The 17568-nt window shown below is 42.5% G+C and overlaps 3 protein-coding genes across 5 annotated transcripts; 1 reads left to right on the forward strand and 2 right to left on the reverse strand.

Moving 5' to 3' along the window:
- Positions 1 to 1700: 1700 nt before the first annotated feature.
- Positions 1701 to 5513, reverse strand: fuz (fuzzy planar cell polarity protein). Its single transcript, XM_029641915.2, has 2 exons — positions 5293 to 5513; positions 1701 to 4934 (listed from the first exon to the last, which is right to left on the reverse strand). Exon 2 carries the CDS (start codon positions 4850 to 4852, stop codon positions 3518 to 3520), a length of 1335 nt encoding a protein of 444 aa, XP_029497775.2. The 5' UTR covers positions 4853 to 4934; positions 5293 to 5513; the 3' UTR covers positions 1701 to 3517.
- A 134-nt stretch (positions 5514 to 5647) lies between these two features.
- On the forward strand, positions 5648 to 8974 carry samd13 (sterile alpha motif domain containing 13). Of its 3 annotated transcripts, none has more exons than XM_029642985.2 (5): positions 5648 to 5786; positions 6257 to 6358; positions 7113 to 7155; positions 7268 to 7379; positions 7472 to 8974. In XM_029642985.2, the coding sequence occupies exons 3-5, from the start codon at positions 7118 to 7120 to the stop codon at positions 7619 to 7621; spliced, it is 300 nt and encodes a 99-aa protein (XP_029498845.1). In that variant the 5' UTR covers positions 5648 to 5786; positions 6257 to 6358; positions 7113 to 7117; the 3' UTR covers positions 7622 to 8974. The 3 variants fall into 3 exon arrangements, with proteins under 3 accessions (XP_029498845.1, XP_029498844.1, XP_029498843.1); XM_029642984.2 differs by having other exon boundaries at positions 5649 to 5786; positions 6257 to 6354; XM_029642983.2 differs by lacking the exon at positions 6257 to 6358 and having other exon boundaries at positions 5651 to 5786.
- Positions 8688 to 9868, reverse strand: LOC115114597 (guanine nucleotide-binding protein G(I)/G(S)/G(O) subunit gamma-5-like). Its single transcript, XM_029642986.2, has 3 exons — positions 9703 to 9868; positions 9148 to 9311; positions 8688 to 8973 (listed from the first exon to the last, which is right to left on the reverse strand). The coding sequence occupies exons 1-2, from the start codon at positions 9835 to 9837 to the stop codon at positions 9186 to 9188; spliced, it is 261 nt and encodes an 86-aa protein (XP_029498846.1). The 5' UTR covers positions 9838 to 9868; the 3' UTR covers positions 8688 to 8973; positions 9148 to 9185.
- Between the last annotated feature and the right edge of the window lie 7700 nt (positions 9869 to 17568).

A 17568-nucleotide genomic window follows, 5' to 3' on the forward strand; every position in this document is an offset into this window, starting at 1 on the left:
GGTAAATTAAGATAATCACTCTAAGACTACACACTCTAAACTACACAATTATCTTGGATACGAAGACAGCAAAGACAACTATGTAGCTAGCTAACACTACACTAATCAAGTCGTTCAGTTGAGTGTAATAGTTTTTACAGTGCTGCTATTCGGAAGACGGTGGACGTTTGCTAGCTGGCTAGCTGGCTAGCTGCTGGGCAGATAGCAGTGTGGACTACGTTAGGACGACGAAATACGATAATTACGCAATTATCTTTGATACAAAGACGGCTATGTAGCTAGCTAAGAAGAAATTGCTAAGATTAGACAAATCAAACCGTTGTACTATAATGAAATGTAATGAAAAGTTATACTACCTGCGGACCGAAGCGCTCGGATGCGACCGCTCGCTCCATACCATACCTTCTCAGTTTATGAAAATTGATGACAAACTCATCTGGGTCTTTGACTCTAGGTACATTGAGTGGAAACAAGATAAGGGTTGAGAGCAGTACACAGCAAGACAGATATGAAAGTTCACACCATTGAAGCTTCAGAAATAAATGGAACGATTTGAGTATATTCAATGTACTCATATGGTATCATCTATTTATCACCAGCTACTGAAACGTAAAAGCAGTGTGGCTCAAGTGCTTACTCTGATTTGTTTCCTTCTTGCGACATGAGATTTTGTCATCAAGAACCAGAGGTTCAGTCATCATCCCAGGCCGTCATTGAAAATAAGAATGTGTTCTTAACTGACTTGCCTGGTTAAATAAAGGTAAAAAATAAATAAAAATTAAAAAAAAATCTCATTCATCCATGCCTGAAGTGAACAGAAAGTGGAATCAGGTAGAGCAGGGGGAAACCATCTTCCTCATGGTTAATCTCCTGAACTATGCGATCATCATTGTATCAGCGATGCTTGAAAGTGTTGCAGCCAAAGTAAACAGTTATGACATATCATCAACTATTGTGTAAAGTAGGGCCAGATGTTCCAACTATTTGACCCTGACTTGATTTTGGCACACCTGAGAAACAGGGTAGGGGCGGCAGGGTAGCCTAGTGGTTAGAGCATTGGACTAGTAACCGAACGGTTGCAAGTTCAAATCCCCGAGCTGACAAGTTACAAATCTGTCGTTCTGCCCCTGTCGTTCAGTTAACCCACTGTTCCTAGGCCGTCATTGAAAATAAGAATTTGTTCTTAACTGACTTGCCTAGTAAAAAAATAAAAGATCCAGTTTGATTAAGATTTAGCTGCACATTCATTTTAGATTCCTACACCAGACCGTTTACGTGATCTAAAACCTCTTCCACATCGTCTCAGACTCCCATTGATACTTTCAACATCATCCACAGGAAGTCTAAAAATAGTCAATAACCCAAAATGGCTAAGGTTTTCCATGCAAAAACAGGTACCCATGGAAAATATGTCTCTTGTGCTGTGTTTTTAGATGTTGATGTTTAAATGTAGGATACTACAGCATATAAAAGCTATTCAGTTTTTCTTTACTTCCAACATTCAGAAATATTTTCTCTGTGGTCAGGCATCTGGTGACACCAGTTTAGTCAATATTTCAGTTCCTTTAAAAATGTCCACACAAATCCTGGTCCTGGTTTCTCACCATGGTCAACAACAAGTTGTTTTCTTTTACCAGTAGGGGGCAACCTTAGCCATGTTAAGTATTTATCACTATTGCACACAAAGAAATAACACAACAGACAACTCAAAAGTAGATTACATTCATCCACATAGATGTATAAAAACAGTGAAAATAACCCATAATCTCTATCAGCAGTAACTCAATAGAAACAGGAGTTTTAAACAATATTTTAAACAAACATCGTATGTCAAAACTATTTATGATCATAAGAAAATAGACACAGTAACAGCACTGAAGTTTCAAGCACTCGACATGTTGATATATACATATATATATACACACACACACACTGCTCAAAAAAGTAAAGGGAACACTAAAATAACACAGCCTAGATCTGAATGAATGAAATATTCTTATTAAATACTTTTTTCTTTACATAGTTGAATGTGCTGACAACAAAATCACACAAAAATTATCAATGGAAATCAAATTTATCAACCCATGGAGGTCTGGATTTGGAGGATTTGGAGTCACACTCAAAATTAAAGTGGAAAACCACACTACAGGCTGATCCAACTTTAATGTAATGTCCTTAAAACAAGTCAAAATGAGGCTCAGTAGTGTGTGTGGCCTCCACATGCCTGTATGACCTCCCTACAACGCCTGGGCATGCTCCTGATGAGGTGGCGGATGGTCTCCTGAGGGATCTCCTCCCAGACCTGGACTAAAGCATCCACCAACTTCTGGACAGTCTGTGGTGCAACATGGCGTTGGTGGATGGAGCGAGACATGATGTCCCAGATGTGCTCAATTGGATTCAGGTCTGGGGAACGGGCGGGCCAGTCCATAGCATCAATGCCTTCCTCTTGCAGGAACTGCTGACACACTCCAGCCACATGAGGTCTAGCATTGTCTTGCATTAGGAGGAACCCAGGGCCAACCGCACCAACATATGGTCTCACAAGGGGTCTGAGGATCTCATCTCGGTACCTAATGGCAGTCAGGCTACCTCTGGCGAGCACATGGAGGGCTGTGCGGCCCCCCAAAGAAATGCCACCCCACACCATGACTGACCCACCGCCAAACCGGTCATGCTGGAGGATGTTGCAGGCAGCAGAACGTTCTCTACGGCGTCTCCAGACTTTCACGTCTGTCACATGTGCTCAGTGTGTACCTGCTTTCATCTGTGAAGAGCACAGGGCGCCAGTGGCGAATTTGCCAATCTTGGTGTTCTCTGGCAAATGCCAAACATCCTGCACGGTGTTGGGCTGTAAAGCACAACCCCCACCTGTGGACGGCGGGCCCTCATACCACCCTCATGGAGTGCATTTATACGGAGACTTGATTACACACAGGTGGATTGTATTTATCAGCATTAGTCATTTAGGTCAACATTGGATCATTCAGAGATCCTCACTGAACTTCTGGAGAGAGTTTGCTGCACTGAAAGTAAAAGGGGCTGAATCATTTTGCACGCCCAATTTTTCAGTTTTTGATTTGTTAAAAAAGTTTGAAATATCCAATAAATGTCGTTCCACTTCATGATTGTGTCCCACTTGTTGTTGATTCTTCACAAAAAAATACAGTTTTATATCTTTATGTTTGAAGCCTGAAATGTGGCAAAAGGTCGCAAAGTTCAAGGGGGCCGAATACTTTCGCAAGGCACTGTATATATATATATAACACAGTATATCACAAAAGTGAGTACACCCCTCACATTTGTGTAAATATTTGAGTATGACTTTTCAACACTGAAGAAATGACACTTTGCTACAATGTACGACCAAGTCAGTATGAGGGAGTGTGAGAGCAATGACACCAAATTTAACACACCTGCTCCCCATTCACACCTGAGAAGTGGTACATATAGTGAACAGTGTAATGCTATCCCTAGGTTTCACAGCAATGTGCCCATGCCCATTATAAAATATGGCCTAAAATCCTGTGGCTAAAGTGATGGCGGAGAGGGTCTGTGTAGCCACGGAGCTTAGGGCGAAGGTAGGCACTGAGAGAGGGGTGAGCAGGTAGAGCTGATGTTGGGCAGTCTGCAGGCCAAAACACTTACACTCCTCAGTCACCAGGTAGCACTGCAGCGGCTGGTGGGAGAAGCCCAGGGCAAAGTCCTCCCGGAGGGAGTCCCCACGTTGGGCCTTCTCCCCTGGGGTCAGGGCCGGGGTCTCCTCCAGAGGAAAGTAGCGAGTGGTGGTGAAAGTGTAGAAGAGCCTGAGCAGCTCCCAGCAGCGTGCCTTGGAGGGCAGAGGATGGTCACTGGGAGGATGGTTGGGGTTAGTAATGATGGCCTTCACACAGGAGACAGAGCGACGGGACTCTCTGTTGATGAGCAACAGAGCCAGGACATCAGGGCGGAGGGTCACAGAGCCTGGCAGGCAGCGCTCCCCCACGGCCAGGCTGCCTCTCAGGGCCTCCAGTAGAGGAGACCAGAAACAACCCACCAGCTCGCTCTCAGCCCTGTGCAGGGTGGGACTGGGGCCGCACAGCACGCACACATCCACTCCCGGAAGCAGCTGGAAGCGGAGCAGGCGATGTGCCACGGTGGGGCTGCCCTGGGGCAGGAAGACAGGGGTGTCACAGGATGCAGAGCCTGAGAGGGAGAGAGAGCGGGTCAGAACGGATAGGAGAACCACTTCCTGCGGCGCCAGACGCCACCATTTTTCCGTGGCAGTGGCTATCCGTCCGTGGACCATCAGGCAGCCAAACTCGCTATCTGCTGCCTGGGTAAAGCCGTCTAGGCCCTCCTGAAGCAGGGTGGCATTGGGGGGCAGCAGGCAGTCCGCGCAATGCGTCAGGTCCCCCATAATGCCCTCCTGTCCTTGTCCCCCCTCTAGGAGCTGGTCGATGAGGCGGTAGCAGGAGCGCAGGTCCCTCTTCAGCCGCTCCACGTTCCTCAAGCTGGCCAGCTCATCCTGCCCCAGCACCAGCACCATGCAGTTCCACACGTTCTCCAGCAGGCGCCGCAGGTGGAGGTCTTCTTCACCTGCACCACCACCTTCCTGCTGGGCCTGCCTACCGCTGCTCACTGCTATGAGCATCACGCTGTCCTGAAATACCCTCCACACCATCCGGCCTCCACGATCAGTCTCACAGCCAGCCAGCACCACCCCCTGGCCCGCTCCGAACATGTGCACACCGTTCAGGGAGCCGATGATGGAGAAGGGGAGTTGCTTAGAGGCCCCCCGGGTGAAGAAAGGAACCCCACTGTTGGCAGTGAGGCAGAGAAGCTGCACAGAGCCTGCCTGTTGGAGCATCATGTGGCTGGGGTGGCCAGGCTAGGCGGTGGCCCTCTGGTTTAATGATGGCGAAGATTCAGCTCTAGCCCATGGTTATGGGACACTTGCAAGAAAACAGGAGCAGATGCACGCAACAAGAAGTTATATAATAGATCGTGATTACATAATGCATACAAGCAGATATCACTTGTCATGCAAACATGTCGCAGATGTGTATTTGTAGACAACTTTTAAGCATTTAGACAATTACTATAACTAAGCAAACACGCAAAATACGACCTCTTGTTCATTGTTTTCAAGTCAACTAACGCTAGATAGCTAGCTAGCTAACGTAGCAATAACTTTTTCACTGTAAACAGGACAAAATGATCGAAATAAACTTGGTAGCTAGCTATTTCACCAAAAGAGGTGTTGCCGGTAAAATAGCTAGCTCACTATCTAATGTTTTCTTCCCCTCTTACTTTTTCTTTGTTGAATATCTTCCATCACGAAACGAGTTGACTCCATTCACGTTTCCACAGCAACTGGCCTTGGCCGTTCTCACATGATCCATTCATTCAATCAATCAGATGATGTCTCTAAAGCAGATCTTACATCAGTTTATAATACCACAATCCTAATTTACCACTTGGAGAATAAATCAAATAAACTGACTTTAGATCAGTGTTTACGGCCGCATAATCCCTCTTCCTATTTCCGCCTTTGCCTCTGGTGAACTGGCCAGTCAGGTTCGAGAATGTTGCGGCTGTTCACGAGCGTATTGTCTAGGCGGCGCATGACAACTAGCAGATCCTTTCAACATTAGAACGGAATAATTGAATTAGTTTGAGGAGTTTAGGTGGTTTATAGATCGAATAAACTGCGCAGCGCCAGGCATACATTCGTGAATAAACAGGATATTCATTTACGCTGTCAGAAGAACTATCAACGAAGCCAACTAATAAACAATAAAAAGGTAAGTGTCAAATATAGACTGAAGCAGAACACGTTAGCGCAGCGTTTCCCGAACTCGGTCCTCGGGACCCCAAGGGGTGCACGTTTTGTTTTTTGCCCTAACACTACACAGTTGATTCAAATAATCAAAGCTAGATGATTAGTTGATTATTTTTAATCGGCTGTGCAAAACGTGCACCGAGTTTGGTAAACCCTGCATTAGCAAGACATACTTATTGACAAAACGTATAACATGTTAGATGAGAAATTCTTCTTTTTTTTTAAGTCAATAAGAAATGCTCATGGTGTCAATAATATAATTTAAGGTATCAAGCTATAGTAATAGATAAAGTAGCCTGAATTGCGCTTTCCTTATTCCAAGATTGTAATGAATTACTCCATATTTCATGCTGCACCTGATTAATGTTACATTGTAATATTGTCCACAATATCATCACGATCCGCGATCTTTCTTTCCACTGATGTGCATAGGTCCTGAATGAAATGCAGTGTCTAAAGTTAGAACTGTGAGAGTGAAGTTTCTGCTGGAAATTGTCCAACCAAAGATAACCTGCTGAAAATCCAAGACTGTAGGTAGCATCTGGTAGATTGGTAGCTAATACTGAACTATATACAATGCTTCACAAATACAGACAGATTGCCTTTGGGTAAATTCTGGACTATTCGGCTCATGATAAAACCACATGGTCATGTAGAAGATGTTCATTGAATAGGGAAGTTCTAAGAATGCAGATAAGGGGACTTTAAATGGCTCCTCTGTCTTTGAAATTGACCCATCCGAGCACGAGTTCCTTGGCTTTTGATCAGAGCAGAATCCACAACTAATAAACCCACATACCTCTCTTTGTATTCCAGTGTGCCCACTACTGTGATGGGATGATCATATCCTCCACGTTTGTTATGTATACCCTTTATGGCCCATATCCATCATCCAATGAAGACTGTGCTTTTTGGGCATCATTAAATGCACTTTCTGGTCGATGCATTTTTACCCTACTATTTCAACAGTATCACATTCTCCACATCGCTTAGCAACTGTGTACTCATGCATGTCAGTATTGCATCATTTAATTTTTTTGTTCCAAATCAACTCTGGCTTCTCTGTTCAACACTCAGTTCATCAGATGCTCTGTAGTTGGTTTCAGAAACCCAAATGATCCATTTCCAGATAACCTTTTAACACATCATATTGAACAAACTTCATGCAAGTAGTGAATGTATTCAGTTCATGACAGACCTTGGGTTTATTTAGTAAACGTAATCTAGTTTTGGATTAGATTCTTGTTCTCTTTTCTACAAATCTAACTTCTATTTTTTATTTTACTAGCTGGAATGGAGAACAAAACCAATGGATCAGTGGAAGCCAAGCCGTAAGTTTAGAGGGTAGTCTTCCTTCTGAGGCTATAGATGAGGGATAAGATTGATGGCCTTCTGCCTTGTCCCTATACCCATTATGCTGTCCTCTCTGTTCTGTTTTTCTAGTAAGGTGGAGAATGGACAGCTGCCGGATCCTGCTGACTGGGCGGTTACTGATGTCGTTAACTATTTCAAAGCTGCAGGATTTGAAGAGCAGGCTACTGCTTTCCAGGACCAGGTAAATTAACAGAACATAATTTACTAACCTTGCAAGTTGCACATTCTTCTCTCTCGCGCGGGTCAGAGCTTCCCAATCCCTTCTTTTCGTAGGAAATCGATGGAAAGTCTTTGCTTCTGATGACGCGGAACGATGTCCTGACAGGCCTGTCCATCAAACTGGGGCCAGCACTGAAGATCTACGAGTACCATGTGAAGCCACTCCAGACCCAGCATCTGAAGAGTAATGCTAATGCATCATAGCATCACCCCATGCTCTTCCATGTGCAACAGGACAGTCATCTATGGAGGGTTGAGAGGCTGGACGGACAGACCAGGCTGAAGACGTTTATGGACAGCAGAAGATGGTGCTTAGAAAACTTATTTGCATCCTTATGCAATGTCAATGTACTTTTACTTGAAGTGATGACCGATGCCAAATGGTTTACGCCGTGAAATTAATTTACAAAAGACATGGCAGTGATCATACGGTTTTTAGTTAACTGAGTGATATTAGTTTATGAAAGTAAGGACTTGATTCCTTTATTTGAATAAAATTATTTTACAGGTCTTAAAGTACACTGTACAGGTTTGTTTAGTTTTTCCTAAGTTTGTTTCAAAATATTCTAATCAAGCATGCTACTGAAGCGGATTCAACCGAATTGGTTAATTTAGGAGACAGTCCTTTTCAGATGGACGCAAAGGTGCACTAGATGTCTGACCTGCTGATAAATGTCCTAACCTTGTCTTGATATTTTCATTATATACAAACTTTTGAACACGGTTTTGATTTCAGAAAAAAAATGCATGGTAATTAATTGGAGGAAATGTGTTTGAAGCAGTCTTAGAAATATTGCTCCTCCATCACTGAATTTTTTTCCCTAATGAGCCACTATGAATATTAGATGATCAAATCAGTATCTTTAAGCATCATGTACATCAATGATCTATTTAAAGTGATGCTCTGGGAACTTTGTATAATCTCAGCCTGTAGTTTTGAAAGTGGTGCTTACAAGCCAAAACGGGTCCCCATTTTGTGTACTGTTTTACAAATTTGTGCATAAGATCCCAGACTGCATATTTAAGCACTTGGGGGTGGGGAATATAGGTTCATAAGTGTTCTTTGATTTCCTTATTTACCATATTCTTTCATCTTAAAATGGTGGCTTTTTTTTTGATTGATATGGATGTTTTTATCAAAAGTAGTAGTCTTTCCCTTTTGTATTGTTAAGGTGCTCTGTTTGCATTCTGTTATGAAATAAACTACTTGCATCTAAGATTTGAGATACCACTATCAGTCGGACCAAAGAACGATTAGCAAACAATCATGTAGAGAAAGAATAATGTTTTAATTTCTAAATACAAAAAGTCAAGAACAATGATGAATAAAATAGAAAAAGGCACAATAATTTACTTGAAAACCATCCTGTGCCATAAAAAATAAACCTGTAATAATTTCCTCTAAGGTGGTTTGCTGAAAATAGATGGCAAGTCTTCCTTACATGATTTCTGACACGTTATTCTACACTTCATGAGATTCTGTGGCAGTGGAATGCCATGGGAAATGAATAGCAGTGTTGAGGTCAACTTTTTCCCTGTAGCATCAAAACAAAGGCCTGCAAGACAGGAACAGAGTGAGATAAGCACATGCATGTATCTTGAATTTCTCTGCATTGCAACCAAATACTAGTCTGCAATCCACACTGATTCTGTTTGGATTCCAGGCCAATGAAGGACTACATAGACAACCAGAAGAGCACATTTTTGTTTTGACACAAGGGGAGACTCACCAAATAATGCTGTGGTTTGTCTGTCCTATGGGTCTGTCTCACAAGAAGGAGCACACCTTCTGTGGTCTGAAGGGGTTGGTGCTGGAGGAGACCCCAGTGAGTAGGGGGTCCTGGAGGGCATTCTGCATGCAGAACTGCTGAAGGTCTGCTGCTGCCTGGGACACCTGAACAGAAACCATAATACAGGAATATAGTTGTGAACAAAAAAAATGACCTGTTGCAACCTGTAACATTGCACTCATTGCTAGCTTTAAGACTCCTACAACTATCCCCCTTGAATGGATGTTGCCAATACTAGCTATCAGGTGTGAACACAGATCCTTAATTAGGCTATGAATGATCATTGGGCGGTAGGAAACACTCAATAATGACCAACAATTCCAATTCCATTAGAGACGATTAAGCAAAATATTGTGTTATCGCAAGATCACCATTTCTGTGCCTAGATTCCACGCCCTTAGCTAGCTATTAGCCACTGTTAGCTAGATACTGATACTAGCTGACTAGTTTCCCTGAACAGGTTTATCAAGTATGTTTGAGTGTGAAATACATTACCTTCACTCTGTTGATGCTCGCTTCAAAACGCAGCTGTTGAACAACTTTCTTCATCGCAACGAGATTTGATGAGCCAGACATCTTTGCTATTTTGTAGAAAAGAAGCGGAGACAAATCGAATAGTTGATCACACATCCGGTTTTGAATCTTCTGCGCAGTCGCAGTGTGGCTCAGTAAGCGACCGCGACTCAACTTTCAAAATATTGTCACGCCTTTCTTGCCCGCAGTAATTAATATATTCGTAGTAAAAATATACTATAAATTTACAGTGGGACATAAACACGAGAAAGTATTCACACCAATTGGCTTACTCATTTTGTTGTTACAGCCTGCATTCATTAAATATATGTTTTTCTCTCACCCATCTACACACACAATACCCCATAAAGAAAATGAAAACGTGATTTTAGAAATGTTTGCAAACATATTGAAAATTAAATATAAATATTTAATTTACAAGTATTCACATCCTTTGCTATGACACTCCAAATTGAGCTCAGGTGCATCCAATTTCCTGTGATCACCATTGAGATGTCACTACAACTTGATTGGAGTGCACCTATCAGCCAATTCAATTGTTTGGACATGACTTAGAGAGACACGTTCTCGGTTAAACTGTGCAAGGAGGAGTCTAGAAGCTAATGAGACTGATTGTTTGACTACAAGTGAGAGTTGTTTGATTTCGTTGAATCTTGTTACACTATTGCAGAAATGCGTCAAGTTAATGGGAAAATGCGGCGAGAAGCGCGGACGAAATGGAGAAAAAGTTTGTGAAGCAACAGGTGTGCTGGCAGTGGTGGAAAAAGTAATACATTGTCATACTTGAGTAAAAGTAAAGATACCTTAATAGAAAATGATTAAAGTAAAAGTGAAATTCAATCAGTAAAATTTTACTTGAGTAAAAGTCTGAAAGTATTTGGTTTGAAATATATTTAAGTATCAAAAGGAAATGTAATTGCTAAAATAATCTTTATCAAAAGTAAAAGTGAATCTTTTCAAACGAGATGGCACAGTTAGTTTTATTGACGGATAGACTTACTAGATTTACTGTTTTGTTCAGTAATATGTTGTCGCAGCTCAGTTGAATATTGAATACTGTTGCTTTAAGAATGTATCAGGCACGGTGCGTGAACGGAGGCGTTAGTTTTGTACGAATAGAAGACGTTCGTTAATGATGGGCATTCCGGGTCTTTTCAGTGAGCCGGCTCGTTCGGCTCAGCTCACCAAAAAGGACCGGCTCTTCTGGCTCCCAAACGGCTCTTTAAAAAAATATGTTTTGTATTTTTTCAAGTCAAACAGTTAGTTTGACTATGATTGGTGTTAAAACGATTCTTATTAAATGAAACCATACTCTACCTTAACCACAATGTATTTAAAAAATTATATTAAACATTTGTATTTAAAGTACAACTTTTTAATGTATATAAACAAAGTGCATATAAACGTAACAATTCAAAACGAATACAATCGGAACAGCATAAGAGAATATTGCACCACACCAAAGAAAAATAAATAACAATGTGCAAAACTGCAGCATCCCACGTAAAACATTAAACTGGTCCCTCTTTTTTCTCTGTTCTTTATTGCCATGTTATAACCAACAGCACACAGCAATGCTGACCATATTTAGCTTTTATGAGAGATTTGCATTCAGAAATGCAAGCTGCCTCCCTTTTGAGGGGCTGATGCGGTTTCTCTCAGGAATGATTTGTCCCGTTTTTGAGAAGACCCTCTCAAAGGGAACAGACGTGGCCACTACGTAGTCTCCCTGTCATGACTTTAGTAAGCCGTGGGTAGACAGAGACCTTGTTCTTCCACCAGCTCAGAGGATCTGAAGATCTTTGGAGGAGGGGCTCCTCCAAATAGGATCAGACCTCCATTATGGCATCTGCTGAGGGATTACTTCATGCTGCATCCCAGTTGCTCTCTCGTCAAACAGCATCCAAACAGCAGACGTTTGTGGCACTACTGCTGGTGCTTCTGTTCCATCTGCTCTTTCTTCTTCCTGTTGCCCTGGTGCCCGAGACATCTGACTGCTGGGGCTGTCTCTCCCTGCTGCTGAGGTTATTCTTTGAAGAGCCTCATCAATCGCTCTGGCATCACTGAAGGCTAACTTTCAAGTGCAGCGGTTTCTGATAGCACGTGATTATATTCCATTCTGTGGAACTTTTTGTCTATTGATGAACATAGTGTGTCCATCAACTCTGTCACATGTCCTGTAGTTAAACTTGCTTCTCTCTGGCGGCTGGCTGTGATTCGCTGCAGACCCTTACACAGGAGTATCATTTTTGAGGCTGTCACATAGCTGAAAAGACAGTAACTTATTAGTTCAGGTTCATGTTTTGTCTACTGACACTGCATTCTCATCTACTGCTCATATACATATATAATACTGGATAATGTAGTAATAACTGCTTACTGTACTTCTCTCCACTGATCTCCACAGTAACCTGCTCAAAGGGTTCCAGGACTCCTCCTCCACCACCTGCCATTCCTCTTGGGTCAGAGCATCAACAGGTGCATTGACAATGGCCAGGGTAGAGATGATGGCATCCTTTGACTCAAGAAACCGCTTCAACATATAAAATGTTGAATTCCACCTTGTAGTGCAGTCTGGTTTAGGCCTCAGCTCAGGCATCCCCATCTGGCGTTGTGTAGACTTTAGTTTTTCAGCACCTACTGTGCTCCTGTGGAAGTATTCCACAGCTGATTTCACTTTGTCCACAGTGGGCTTCATCTCCTTCAGAACATCTCCTACAATCAGGTTGATTGTGTGGGCAAGACATGGATGATGGGTCCATTTAAACATGTTCATGGCTTTGGTTATGTTAGCTGCATTGTTGCTAACACAACAGACCACTTTTCCATCTACTTGCCATTCTCTGGCCACTCAACAGTTCCTCTGCCAAGTTCTCTGAGGTGTTTCTGTCACTGAACTCAAAGCAGTCAGCTAGACATCATAAAATCTTCAATGAAGTGACATGTAACTGACATGTAAGAAGTGGTTATTCTTGATGTCCAGCAGTCAGTGGTAAGACAAACTGCAGTAGCTTTTTGGACTCTTTCCCACACTGAAGCCTGTGTGCTCTTGTACAGTGGTGGAATAAGTGATTTTGAAAGGATGTTCCTGCTTGGAATTGTGTACATTGGATTTAGACTATTGCTATAATTTCTAAAAACCTCTGTCCTCCACGATCGAAAATGGCTGGAAATCGGTAGTGATCATTTTAGCCAGTGCAATATCAATTTGGCCTTGTTTTGCTACAGACATAGACTTTGGCATAAACTGGCCCATAGAAGACTACAATGCTGTGGGTCATGGAGCAGGCCTGCTTGACGAAGTGGATACATCTCCACATGTGGAGGTGCTGGCTCCACCACTATCACTAGCAGGCCCGCTAGTTTCTCAAAGCTCCGCTCCAGCTAGCTTCACAGTTGAGTGCACAGTTCACATATGCCGGTGTAGGTTGTGCGTAGAACCGGCTTTATATGAGATTTTGTTTTGTGCTCCAACATTGTCTACATTATTAAAATGCATCCAAATGCTACTGTGCTCCAACATGGTCTACATTATTAAAATGCATCCAAATGCTACTGTGCTCCAACATGGTCTACATTATTAAAATGCATCCAAATGCTACTGTGCTTCCGACTCATTTTCCAGCTGTTTTCACAGCTGTCCTTCCTCTCTCTCATCGGCTGCTAAGTGTGTGACTGTGTGTTGGCTCGGCCCTCCCTCACGGATCTTTTGTTCATTGCTTGACACTGCGTGTCTGTTTGACAGGAACAACAGGTGAGGCTGTTTTTTTATTTATTTTTTTACCTTTATTTAACCAGGCAAGTCAGTTAAGAACAAATTCTTATTTTCAATGATGGCCTAGGAACAGTGGGTTAACTGCCTGTTCAGGGGCAGAACGACAGATTTGTACCTTGTCAGCTCAGGGGTTTGAACTTGCAACCTTCCAGTTACTAGTCCCACACTCTAACCACTAGGCTACCCTGCCGCAGACATAAGATGTGTGTGCGCTTGAGCATTTAGGCCTATATTGTTTTAAAAAATAAATAATGTTCTTTGAATGAGTTAATTCTATTCGTTCAAATATTTTGATTATTCATATCTTAATTTTTTTTCTATTTTTATAAATAGATTTGCCTCTTCTGATATGTGAGCCGGCTCCCAACGTTCACCTACAAGAGCCGACTCGTTTGCGAACAACCCATCACTAGTTCAGATTAATTTCACAACAATCATCCCTGCATTTGTAACATTTGGCGATGAGGATGGGATAGTTTAGCAAAAGTTAATCTTAAGTTCAATTTAATTGCATAACACGCCTCCATGCATTTGTAACATTTACAAACAAAGCATTTGTGTTTAGTGAGTCCTCCAGATCAGAGGTAGTAGGGATGACCAGGGATGTTCTCTGTTTAGTGAGTCCTCCAGATCAGAGGTAGTAGGGATGACCAGGGATGTTCTCTGTTTAGTGAGTCCTCCAGATCAGAGGTAGTAGGGATGACCAGGGATGTTCGCTCGATAAGTGTGTGAATTGGACCATTTTCATGTAAAAATGTAACGAGTACTTTTGGGTGTCAGGGGAAAAAGTATGGAGTGAACAGTACATTATTTTCTTTAAGAATGTAGTGAAGTAAAAAATGCGAACAATATGGGTGTCAGTTCTGAGGGTATGGAGCGAGAGGATGAGGGTCAAGGACTGGAATGGTCGGTAGTGGAAAGACAGGAAGAAGAGACGTCATGATACAGAAAGCAGTGGAGTGTCTAGTAAAGAAAGCATAAAGAGGGCCAAGGAAGGAAGCAAGAGTAGTGATGTGTTGGAGTGGAAAGTGGTCTTTGATGAGACCACAGGGCCTCGCTTACACCCTATCCGACTAACTAATACCGTAGAGAAAGTAGGTGAAGTGAAATTAGCTCAGTTCATTGGCTAAGAGTTGGAGACTGACTGCATCAATTATTTTTTATAAAGAAACAATGTGTTGAACATCCCAAATTGTTTGCAATGTCAACTTACACACAGCTCTGACACACATGTATCCCACCAGGGGTCTCTTCACAGTCCCCAAATCCAGAACAAATTCAAGAAAGCATACAGTATTATATAGAACCCTTATTGCATGGAACGTCCATCTCATATTGCTCAAATAAAAACAGCAAAACTGGGTTTTTTTAAAAACCAGAAAGCAACTCGTCGCGGCACAACGCCTCTTCCATATTTGACCTAGATAGTTTGTGTGTATGCATTAATATGTAGGCTGTGTGTGCATTTACATTTTTTCATGTAGTTCTGTCCTTGACCCGTTCTTGTCTATTGATGTTCTATATTATGTATTATTTTTCATGTTTGTGTGGACCCCAGGAAGAGTAGCAGCTGGTTTTGCAACAGCTAGTGGGGATCCTAATTAAAAGTTCAATATTGGTTTCATTAGACCAGAGAATCTTGTTTCTCATGGTCAGAGTCCTTTAGGTGCCTTTTGGCAAACTTCAAGCGGGCTGTCATGTGCCTTTAACTGAGGAGTGTCTTCTGTCTGGCCACTACCATAAAGGCCTGAGTGACCTCACTTCACTGACTAAAACCCTTCTCCCCTGATTGTTCAGTTTGGCCGGGCGGACAGCTCTAGTAAGAGTCTTGGAGGTTCCAAACTTCTTCCATTTAAGAATGATTGAGGTCACTATGTTCTTGGGACCTTCAATGCTGCAGAAAATGTTGCTACCCTTCCCCATATCTGTGCGTCGACACAATCCTGTCTCGGAACTCTACGACCAATTCCTTCGACCTCACAGCTTGGTTTTTGCTCTGACATGCACTGTCAACTATGGGACCTTATATAGACAGGTGTGTGCCTTTCCAAATCATGTCCAATCAATGTAATTTACCACAGGTAGACTCTAATCAAGTTGTAGAAACAGCTGAAGGATGAACAATGGAAACAGAATGCACCAGAGCTCAATTTCAAGTCTCATAGTAAAAAGTTACACACACACACACTTAAATACATTTGCAAAACTTTTTTTTTTTTTAACTGTGTACAGATGGGGGAAAAAAAAATCAAAAATCAAAATCGCAGCAATTTTAGAATAATGCTGTAACTTAACAAAAATGTGGAAAAGTCAAGGGGTCTGAATACGGTCTGAAAGGCACTGTAGATCTGTGGAAGTGTATGAAACCGTGTTGAACGTCTTCAAGAGCACCTTGTTCTCAATCATTGGGAAATGAAAAAAATGGAACTACTCCGACTGTCTAAAGCTGTCCGTCCCAAAAAATGAGCAACCGGGCACGAGGGACCTTGGTCAGGAAGATGACCAGGAACCCAATGACCACTGACATAACTAGAGGTCCTTGGCTGAGATGGGGGAACCTGCCAGAAGGACAACATTGTTTACAGCACTTCACCAGTCTGGGCTTCATGGGAGAGTGGCCAGATGGAAGAAACGCCTGAGAAAAAAGGCACGTGACCGCACACATGGAGCTTGCAAAAAGGCACGTGGAAGACTCTTGAAATCATAAGGCAAAAGATTGTGGCATACAGCAAAAGCAATGTTGGAATAGCATCAGAACAAGAATGTGGAAGTCCTGGAGTGGCCCAGACTTGAATCCCATGGAAAATCTATGGAAAGAGCAGTGGTGAACAGCAAAGCTTGATATTTCAATTTTTTGGGTACTTTTAACCTTTCCTCTACAATTGCATGATATCCAATTGGTAGTTAGTCTTGTTCCATCGCTGCAACTCCCCTACAGACTCAGGAAAGGCGAAGAGCCATGCATACTCTGAAACACTACCAAAGACACTGCGAGCTTAACCTGTAAGCCAGCCGCTCCAATGTCAGAGGAAGCACAATCCAGTTAGCGACCGAAGTCAGCTTGCAGGCGCCCAACCCGCCATATGGAGTCGCCGCTAGAGCGCGATGGGACAAGAAAATTCCGGACGGCCAAACCCTCCCCTAACTTGAACGACGCTGGGAGAATTGTGCGCCGCCTCATGGAAACTTAACAAAAAAAAATCAAAAAGGAAGAAAATCCCCAAATCCAGATATGCAAAGGTGAGACATACCCAAGATGACAAGGCCGTGATCGCTGCCAAAGCTGCTTCTACAAATTAATAACTCAGGGGTGTGAATACTTGTGAATTCGATCTGTATTTCATTTAATGAATTAGCAAAAATGTCAAACATTTTCACTTTGAAAGGAAATTAGGAGGATAGAATCAATCTGATTTACCAAAGGGGGGCCTTATATGTTTGCGGGTAGAATAACAGTGGTCTAGGACTTTATCGCCACTAGTGACGGAGACATGTGGATGGAAGTAGAGGCATCACATCTTAATGATGCTGTCGATTTGAATTCCGCAGCAACCAGAAAAGCAGCCTCCGCGTGCATGGTTTCCTGCTTGTTTATAGTCGTCTACAGTTTGTTCAGTGCCAGCTTGTTTTTCTTGTCCTGAGGAATATACAAAACATTAACACCTGCTCTTTCCATGAGAGTGACCAGGTGAACGCTATGATCCCTTATTGATGTAACTTGTTAAATCCACTTCAAAATCAGTGTAGATGAAGGGTAGGTTAAAGAATGCTTTTTAAGCCTTGAGACAGACATGGATCGTGTATTTGTGCCATTCAGCTGGTGAATCTGCAAGACAAAATATTTAAGTGCCTTTGAACAGGGTATGGTAGTATGTGCCAGGCACACCGGTTTGTCTCAAGTGACCGCAACTCTACTGGGATTTTCCACGCGCAACAGTTTCCCATGTGTATCATGAATGGTCCACCACCCAAAGGACATCCAGCCAACTTGACAACTGGGGGAAGCATTGGAGTCAACATGGGCAAGCATCCCTGTGAAAATCTTGACAGCT

The sequence above is a fragment of the Oncorhynchus nerka genome, linkage group LG9b (genome assembly GCF_034236695.1).
Source record: "Oncorhynchus nerka isolate Pitt River linkage group LG9b, Oner_Uvic_2.0, whole genome shotgun sequence".
Lineage (NCBI taxonomy): Eukaryota > Metazoa > Chordata > Actinopteri > Salmoniformes > Salmonidae > Oncorhynchus > Oncorhynchus nerka.